Here is a 10,479-nt window from a genome sequence, read left to right as displayed (position 1 = left end):
CTTTCTTCTATATTTCGTCCGAGCAGTCTTTTGCAAAAGTTATCAAAAAAATTTTTTTAGAAAATTCCTTTTTCGCAGTGTAAGACCCAGTAGAATAATTTCACAAGGAATAATTTTCACGTGGAGGGTTAGATTGGGTCACTATAAACACTTTCTTCTATATTTCGTCCGAGCAGTCTTTTGCAAAAGTTATCAAAAAAATTTTTTAAAAAAATTTCTTTTTCGCAGTGTAAGACCCAGTAGAATAATTTCACAAGGAATAATTTTCACGTGGAGGGTTAGATTGGGTCACTATAAACACTTTCTACTATATTTCGTCCGAGCAGTTGTTTGCAAAAGTTATCAAAAAAATTCTTTTGAAAATTTCTTTTTTGCAGTGTAAGACCCAAACGCGTCGTAAGCAAGGAATTATTCTCACGAGTCGATTTTCTGCAACAAATATCAATTATGAGTTTTTATATATTTCTATACGACAATATTCATTTCGCTGATATTACGGATACACGCAACTGGTCGTTCGGTAGAGTTCGGAAAATTTAGCAGCTGGGTCTGGCAGCCAACTTCACATAGGTTCCTGATTTTCCGTAGTAATAGGGGGGTTGTCCCCCCCAGGATCTAACATTTTCAGGAACCCTTGCTACTCCCAATATATAATACTTAGTACTCACCAAAAACAAAAGGAAAAAAAAGGTTTAATTTCAAACAAAGGAAAAGTTGGTTAGATTTCGCTAGGAAAAAACACCCGGTTTTGAAACACGTCTATACAAAACAAAGTTTGACAACCGAATCCGAGAGAGACGATTCTTGTGTTTGTTTATATTCACATCACAGCTTACTTACTATACAGCTAAAACACTCTCTTGGCGGGAACGGTTTGCGTCGATCCCCTCGCGCAGGCTTTATGCCCCGCCTCTTAGGGGAAAAGACGTCTATGGCGTGCAGTCGGGAGATCAGTATTACTTATTATACGTTTAGCCGTCATAGGCGGGTGTATAATTTTGTGCATTTTGTTTGTGATTCTTTTGAACATAGTGTTTTATTTTTGAATTTTTAACTGTAGTAAAATGAGTGACAAAAAACCATCAGGACATCATCATGTTTGTGCAGTGCGAAACTGTTATATTAAAGGTTATAACTCGAAGAAGAAATTCTATCGTTTTCCTAAGGATGCGAATCGGTAAGTTCTTACATCATATTTTTTTGCATATTTAAGTAAATAAAAAGTAAACTTTTGATTATACCGTGTTGTCGTAAAATTGTTTGGGAATATATAAGATAAATTACCGTCAAAGCTGGTCAAAGCGTCAACTTCCAAAACCTTAAATATCACCCAGCTCTCGAAATAAGTACTTGCCTCTTCTTAAAATAGATCCACGTTCAAGTGGTCGAAAGATGCCCTTATATCCAAGAAAAAGTGGTATGCATTTCTTATGCGGGGACACATTATGCAGTATGTATATTTTTTCTGGGGAATTTACAGTATGCAAAAGCGTAGTGTTCTTTTAATGGGGTATTTTTTTTGTTTTTTTTTTTCGGGGGGTTTTTGTATGATATTTTTTCTATGGTGTTTTTCCTTGTTTTTCCTACATTACTATTTTTATATATATCAACGACTATTAATTGTAATGAAGCAAATAGGAATACAGGTTGTCCCTGACAAGAATGAACTCTACAGGGATCTCGTAAACCATTAGGGCTACAAAGTTGTTTAAGTTAGGAAAAAGTTGGGCCCCACTAAACCCTGCAGTATGATTTCGAATACTTCCGAAAATATTTTGGGAAAAACCGAATATTTGATGATGACTGCGGAGGAAGAAAACGTTGGGTTAAAAAGTGGCTATGAAACGTGAAATTTATTTTGTTTTATTGTTTTAAATTATCAGAAAAAGATAATAATGAAATTGGAATTTTCGGTTTTTCCCAAATATCTTCGGAAGTAATGAGAATTTTCCAAATTTTAAAACATCATCCGGCAGGGTTCAGTGAGGCGCAACTTTTCCTAATTTGAACATCTCTTTAGCTCTAATCGTTTATGAGATCCCTGTAGAGTTCATTCTTATCTGGGACACCCTAAATAGAGGTGTTGTTTAAAAATGTTTTTATTTATTTACAGAGCCAGAATATGGGCAATGAAAGCCAATCGCGAGGACCTGTTCGGAAAACTAATCGACTTACATCGAAGTTACTCGATATGTGAAATCCATTTTGAAGAGAGGATGTTCACTAGTCACTTTCATACACGATTAGTAACCACTGCAATTCCTACCCTATTCCCGTCTCTCGAGGGTACTTCCAGAACTGATCATTCGTATAGTGCACCGCCCTTGCAACTTCCTGCAAAAATACTACTTCTAGATGACAATGTTATAGTTCCAGGCGGGGTTCCACCTCCACTATTTGATTCAGGTATTAAAAATAGTTTCTTAATTTAAAATAAAGCTTAATGTTTTGTATACAGGGCGAAACGAAGGGTGAACCAAAAATAACTGTACAGTGCTTTCATTTTAATTGTCCCACTATTAAAAGACTAAAACCTTTTGATTTTTTAACCTTTTAAAATGAGCTAAAAATCGCATGATATCTGTACATGTCAAGTTTTGTTAAAGTTTTTGTTCCGCCCTGTATAAAAAAATCTACGAAATAAATTGTTCCTTGCTTAAGAGTACATATTCCCCTAAGTTGTTTTTTATTTGTTAAATAAAATGTATTTTTGCAGCTAACCAGACAAATGTAGTTGAAACCGAACTAAAAACCGAGGTTCAACATGAAATCGCCGTGAGTCCAATCACAGTTACTCCTCCTTTGACATCTCCAAATTCTAGCCAAACGTCAGCCAATTTATCCTTCGATACCCCAAGGAAGGTTAAATACAGACAGCACATCAAGTCCATAACTGCCGAAAACAAATATTTACGAGAAAGAGTTCAGGTACTTGAGAGTCAAAAAATTAATGACTTAGACAATATATCTTTGGAGGAATATATGTCCCTAACATTCAAATTTTGCAATCCAGACACTGCAAAATGTGTTAATATGCAAGTATCACAGGCGAATAAACATCCAAAGGGTAGACGTTATAGCAAAGAGTTAAAAATTGAATGTCTGTCAATATATTTTGCTGGTCCCCGAGTGTATAAAAAATACTTGATGGCTAAATATAGCCTTCCCTCGCCTAACACTTTGCTAAAAGAAATCAGAGCAGTTAGGATAGGACCAGGGTTAGATAATCCCGAGTTCTTCATTTTATTAAAAAAAAAGATTGACAGTTTTCAGGCCCAAAGCAAATATTGCTTATTGGGCTTCGATGAAATGTCCATAAAAGCCAATTCATTTTATGAGCGTAATCAAGATTATATCATTGGGCTAGCAATGGGTGATACAGGGGAGAAAATTTTCAAACCAACTTTAACTGCCAGTGTATTTATGGTCAGAGGAATTTATTCCAAATGGAAACAGCCAATAGCATATTTTTTGTCATACTTCTTGTCCTGCTAACCTATTACATAACCTATTAAATGAAGCTGTGCAAAAATTAAAAAATGTGGGATTAAATGTTTGTGCAGTTACTTGTGATATGGGGTCCAACAATATCAAATTGTCAAATATTTTAAAAATATCTCCAGAAAATACTGGTTTTTATTTAGAAAACCAGTATCTCTTTTTCATCTTTGATGTGCCACATATTATAAAAGCTATGAGAAATATGTTGATGGCATATGACTTCTATGTTAATGGTAAAAAAATTTCGTGGCAATATATTAAAGACTTCTATGAGTTAGATAAAAAATTACCTGTTAAAGCAGCACCTAAATTAACCGATTCTCATATTTATCCCACTAGTTTCCAAAAAATGAAGGTAAAACTTGCCACCCAAGTATTTAGTTACTCAGTTCATGTAGGTATGAGTTTTTATATTAGATTTGGTTCCCTTCCCGCAGAAGCGACTGAAACTGTTCAATTTGTTAATAGAGTAGATCAACTATTTGATATTTCAAATTCCTCACAAATCTTCAACCCAAAAAAATATAATGCTGCTTTTAAAGCAAACTCATTTCAATTAGAGTTTCTAATGGATTGTTTGTCGTTCTTTAAAAGTCTTGAAATTCGAAACAAAAATAATATGAGCATTACCAAAAAAATTAAATTCATCAAAAGCCTTATAATTTCAATCAACAGTATTATTCAGTTATTTTACTATCTTCGGGAAAATGCAGGAATTGATTATATACTTACACGAAGATTAAACCAAGACTGTCTGGAGAACCATTTCGGTAAAATCAGAAGTGAAAATGGGAACTGCATTAACCCAACAGCAATACAGTTCCACAGAACATTTAGAAAGCTGCAATGCGTCAACTTGCTTAATTCAGGTACAGAAAACTGTGAGACAGATTCTGATCAGATGCTTTTAAGGCTTTCTGACTGCAAACACGATTTTGTATCTCAGGAAACGGATAAAGTACCCGAACAAACAGACGCAATAAATAGCATGCATTATTCAAATAATGTGTGTGGGTACCTTTTAAATAAAGCGTTAAAAATCCACTCTTGTGATATTTGCAATACTTATAGTAAAGACCATGATGAACTAGATGATTCATCTTTTTACTGTTTTCTTAAGGCATATGAAAATGCGAATAAGGACACCTTCGGAAATTTGCAAATGCCTAATGACGAGTTTCTGGAACTAATTTGTAAAATAGAGCAAATATTTCAAGAAAACTTTGAAAAATTCGCAACTAAAAGTAATATTTGCAATACTCTTTTAGATATAAGTAACCATTAGTCTTTTAACCATCCCTGTAAATATTTCCCCAAAGAATTTGTAGTAAGATTATATTTACGAGTTAGAATATATTACACTTTAAAAACAATAAATGGTAATTTTAGAAATATCAACAAAAATAAACTAATAATATGGAGAAATTTGTAACATATCTGTAGGTACTTTTATTGCTACAAAATATATTATAATTTGTTGTCGTAAGTTGTAATTAAATTTTTGATTTTATTTTTTGTCTATTGAGTTTTTTTTATGTATTAATGAATGTTGTATTCTTTATTACTGTTAATAAATCATTAGTATTATTAATAGGTAAGCATTTTTTATTTACTTTCTTTTCCACCTGTTAGTTTTCAATTATTAGGCAATACAACTTATTAAAAACATAACCTACACAACTTCATTTTATTATTATTTTGACCTTCTCCCTAAAAAACTGAGATTATATTGACTGCATCACTGTGCGCCTGTCACAAGCAATAAATGCAAAATTGTTAGTACTCTGTCGAACATTAAAATTCAGACGCGAAAATCTTAATTATTTTGCTAGTTGAGAAAGGACCTTAATAATGACCTAGCATTCAAGAAGAATAGCTAAAGCTAAATCCTTAGGAACAACATTATTGCACAATCAACGACTTTCATAAATCACTATTCTTTTCGTAAAGTTACAGATAACAACTCTAATATCGTAATTATTCTGACCATAATTTTATAAATCGCTCCTTGTCGGCCCACACCAGATCTTTTAATCTATAACAACGAAATTTTATTATTTTCCAAATCAGTTTGAGTAATGTATTTTTTAATAATCCTTATTAACTCCAAATACAAACCTAGTTTTATCGTAATATTAAAATTAAGATTCAAAAAATCATAATCCGATCCTGTCAGGCAGAAATTAAAAATTTTACTTAAATAAATAATCGTTTTAATCAGGCCCTGACTTTTCCCCTCTGTGCGACAGAGAAAGCAATACTTCTGTCTCGCTTACTCGTAGACTGCGACTTCAAAGGTGCCGCCGAGAGTGTTTCAGCTGTATAGTAAGTAAGCTGTGTTCACATCTTCTGTTTCCTCTTCTTCTTCTTTAGTTCTTTGTCGATTTGCCAGGACACCAGCCAATGTTTCTACGAAAGAATGAATAATGTTGAACAATCATAATACAGCCACGAAAGAATATTTATGCGTCATCAAAATATCGTGCGTAAAAATGTGTATAGCATACTTTTCTTCGAAATAAATGAAAAACAAAATAATTAACGTTTGCGTCTGATCACCAAGAACTCTTGTTTGTACGAAATTGTAGAAGTACACAAAAATATAAAATATTATTATTCTTTCACGATTTACACAACTGTGAATTCACACTTACTACTGTAAATTGACAAATTTACATTTACTACTGTGTATTTTCACGTATAACTGTAAATTATGGCAGAAAAATTTTCGCTTGTACACTGAATATGTACACTATAACTAGCACGTTACATCTATTGCAAATTTATTTAGGCCTGATTGTAGATGCATAGTTCAACTGTGATACTGTGTTGAACGGAGTAGGAAATATGCATGATTTTTTGTGTCTTAAATTATGCATTTACGTCTTTATAATGTAGAAAAAAATATAAATAGATTTGAAATTTTTCGAATTATTCTTCAAAGTGAAATTGAATACATTTGAGCCATTCAAACGTCACCATTTAGCGCGCGCTTTGGATGATGTCACATGACACGTCTAGTGTATGTGACATCATCCAAATTTAGTATTTAGTATTTCAATTTAGTGATGTGCATAATCGAATTATTCTGATAATCGAATTATTATTCGAATTATAAATCACTCGCAATGCGCAGTAGAATCAGTCAGCCGACATCGATAATACAGTAGTTATACAATGCGTGAATGTACCTTATTAGATTAAACTGTGATTTTTACTGTAATCTAAGAACAGTGTTTTATTTCATTTTTATATATTGAGGATTTGTTTTGAGTTTGTGAATTTATTATTCTTCGAATTCTGTTTTTAATTTTGGAATAACATTTTATTTCATTCATTCTTCAGATAATTCAGTACCGATCGTCCTCAATGGGCTTGTTTCATGGTATGGAAAAAGTTTTTTAGTGTTCCAAAAAACGAAACTCTAATAAGAGATCTATGGTTTTCTTCAGTTGGATATAAAATATCACCGAAAGGACATACATATTACTGCTGCGAGGATCACTTCGATGTAATTATTTCTTTTATTCAATATACAGGGTCCTGCAACAGTGGCGCGGTGTTCCATATCTCTATATAGGAAGCAGATAGGAATCTAATTTTCTATAATATCACCTTATTGCTCGAGCTCGACAAAATAAAAATATTGGCGGTCACACAGGGTGTTCGATTTTTTCTGGGCGGATCCCAACTGTGTCTTTTTAAATGGCAACCTATATTTTTTATCGCTTTTTCGGTTTCTTCATAGAAAATAAAATAAACTTTATGTATATCTGCACTTCGAAAATATTGATGGTTTTCGAGATATCTAGCATGACAGGTTTTTTTTTCCAATATTCGTCACTCAGAATATTTGAAATTATAAAGTGGTGCCAAGTCCAGTTGAAATTTTTTTTTGGTCGAATATTCTACATTGGTAACTCTCTCAAACGATATATCTGAAATCGACCTGTGATATACAGGGTATGAAAAACCGCTTGCCAAATATTGTAAATGAAAATTTGCAAAATCTTCTTTATATTAAATGGAACACCCTGTATATTATTGATCCATAAGAAGCGCCAACGAAACCTCTACAAATTTCATTGAGTATTCCCTATGGCTAAGTTCAATAGTTTTTCTTAAATGAGCATTTCTTTCGAAAAATGGTCATTTTTTCAAAGCGAAATCCATTTGACGACTGATAAGAATATACAAAAAATACCCTTTCCTTAAAATATCGCCCATTCCTAAAATTACCTGTTGCTAGATGAACAAGTTGCGAATTACACCACAAAATGGACGTTCTTGAATAGTTACAATAATTTCAAAAATCTCGGAATTTGTGCCATATTCTTTCGGTCTAAAACAACCTTTCAGCGAATGAAATATTTATTGGAAATCAAGTAGTCTGGCAAATGACAGAACGAAATATTTGGCTGCAAATGAATATTGAAATTTTTAGTAAATCGTGAAGTTGAACTGTCGGTATAATTTCATCAGAATGTTGTTATCAAAAAGTGATTTGACTGATATGATTTTCATATTAGGTGAATCAGACAGGAATTGTTTATTGGCAAGTAGAATTTATTCTCAACGGTATCCAGATAGAAGGCATCCAGATGAAAGATCTTTCCGAAAGGTCTTGGGACGATTCGTTGAAACTGGATCTATTAATTATTCCAAACATGAGCGCATCAAGCCAGCTACTAATGAAGATAATGAATTGCAAGTTCTTCTTGCAGTTGAAGAAGATCCTAGTAGGAGTCAACGACAAATTGGGGAAATAGTGGATATAAGTGAGAGATCAGTGCAACGAGTATTGAAGAAACATCGCTTGCATCCATACCACGTTCAGTTACATCAAGAACTACTGTATGCTGATTTCGAGAAAAGAGTGAGATTTTGCAATTGGGCCATGAACAAAATTCGTCGAAACGAATATTTTTTCAATAATATTTTATGGTCGGATGAATCGACATTCCATAAAAATGGATTTGTAAATCGACATAATTACCATTATTATGCGACAGAAAATCCTCACTTATTGAGACAGGTGGATTATCAACATAGGTGGTCGATAAATGTCTGGGGAGGCATCATTGGAGAATATGTAATTGGTCCATACTTTTTTGAGGGACATATGAATGGTGCAATGTATCTCAATTTCTTACGAAATGATTTACCAGGTTTGTTAGATGATATTCCTCTTGACCTCCGCAATAGAATGTGGTTACAACATGATGGTGCACCTGCTCACTATTCGGCAGAAGTGAGAGATCATCGAAATGAAGTATTTCCCAATAAATGGATAGGACGGAATGGGCCTGTACGGTGGCCCGCTAGATCACCAGATTTGACGAAACTAGATTTTTTCTTATGGGGATACATAAAAAATATGGTTTACGTTGAGCCACCAACTTCTCCCGAAAATATGCGACTTAGAATAACGAATGCTTTTCGCAGCATTACACCAGCTGTCTTGCGCAGGGTAGAACAGTCTTTCAAACATAGACTTCAGCTCTGCATTCAAGAAAATGGAAGACATTTAATAATAATAATAATAAACAAATAATAATACAAATAAACACCAACAGAGAACATCGCGAAAGCAGAGCTTGTATGCGGTGAAACTGCCAAAATTTTCGATTAAAAAAATATACGTATTCTATGAAATAAACTATAGCAACAAATAAAAAAGAAATACAGAAGAAATAATCTAGACAGTAAATAAAACTTTTTTATGTAGTAGTTAATAAAAATAATAATAAACAAAAAGAACTACAAACCATTGCAAACAACATATTTTATAAAAGTTTCATTATCAACCTTAATTAAACTCTCCCTTTTGTAGTTTTGTAATTTGCCAGTTGACAAATTTGAATATCTAGAACTCAAGCTCTGAATGAATATAATAACATGAAAAAAATAGTTATTCATAATGTTTCTTTCTTTTAACTTGTTTGGTTTGATATTGCACGATTTATGAGTGAAATTCTGCATCCAATGAAAAAATAATTTTCCATTTAGCAAAAAGTGATAGGTACATACATTTATTTCGTTAAAAAATATTTGTTTGGACACCTTCTAATGTACAAAATTGAAACAAGATATCTTTCGTATATTTTTATCAGTCGTCAAATGGATTTCGCTTTGAAAAAATGACCATTTTTCGAAAGAAATGCTCATTTAAGAAAAACTATTGAACTTAGCCATAGGAAATACTTAATGAAATTTGTAGAGGTTTCGTTGGCGCTTCTTATGGATCAATAATATACAGGGTGTTCCATTTTTTCTAAGGAAGATTTTGCAAATTTTCATTTACAATATTTGGCAAGCGGTTTTTCATACCCTGTATATCACAGGTCGATTTCAGATATATCGTTTGAGAGAGTTACCAATGTAGAATATTCGACAAAAAAAAAATTTCAACTGGACTTGGCACCACTTTATAATTTCAAATATTCTGAGTGACGAATATTGGAAAAAAAAACCTGTCATGCTAGATATCTCGAAAACCGTCAATATTTTCGAAGTGCAGATATACATGAAGTTTATTTTATTTTCTATGAAGAAACCGAAAAAGCGATAAAAAATATAGGTTGCCATTTAAAAAGACACAGTTGGGATCCGCCCAGAAAAAATCGGACACCCTGTGTGACCGCCAATATTTTTATTTTGTCGAGCTCTAGCAATAAGGTAATATTATAGAAAATTAGATTCCTATCTGCTTCCTATATAGAGATATGGAACACCGCGCCACTGTTGCAGGACCCTGTATATTTTAGAAAATGAAAATTTGGTGGGACTCAAATGTATTTTTTTTCAGTTAGCCGAAGATATCCAAAATTGGATGCAATCAACAATTATGGAAGAAACAGTACTCAAACTTAAAGAAAATGTAGTGCCTCATAAATATATTGAACCTGGAAATTCGGCAGAACTATTTCGAATTCCGTCTTCATCTATGGAAATTTCTACATTTCTCGAAAAACCTTT

General features: G+C 32.8%; 1 protein-coding gene across 1 annotated transcript; it reads left to right on the top strand.

The window, feature by feature from the left end:
• Positions 1–847: 847 nt before the first annotated feature.
• On the top strand, positions 848–4,004 carry LOC141486881 (uncharacterized). The gene is made up of 3 exons (XM_074185482.1): positions 848–1,177; positions 2,114–2,406; positions 2,717–4,004. Exons 1-3 carry the CDS (start codon positions 1,065–1,067, stop codon positions 3,493–3,495), a joined length of 1,185 nt encoding a protein of 394 aa, XP_074041583.1. The 5' UTR covers positions 848–1,064; the 3' UTR covers positions 3,496–4,004.
• The last annotated feature ends 6,475 nt before the right edge of the window (positions 4,005–10,479 follow it).

The sequence above is a fragment of the Leptinotarsa decemlineata genome, unplaced genomic scaffold (genome assembly GCF_025532065.1).
Source record: "Leptinotarsa decemlineata unplaced genomic scaffold, Ldec_3_MD MMD2_tig00026375_RagTag_RagTag, whole genome shotgun sequence".
Taxonomy (NCBI): Eukaryota; Metazoa; Arthropoda; class Insecta; order Coleoptera; family Chrysomelidae; genus Leptinotarsa; species Leptinotarsa decemlineata.
The sequence above is the reverse complement of the archived record's forward strand: the minus strand, read 5'-3'. Positions and strand labels throughout refer to the sequence as shown.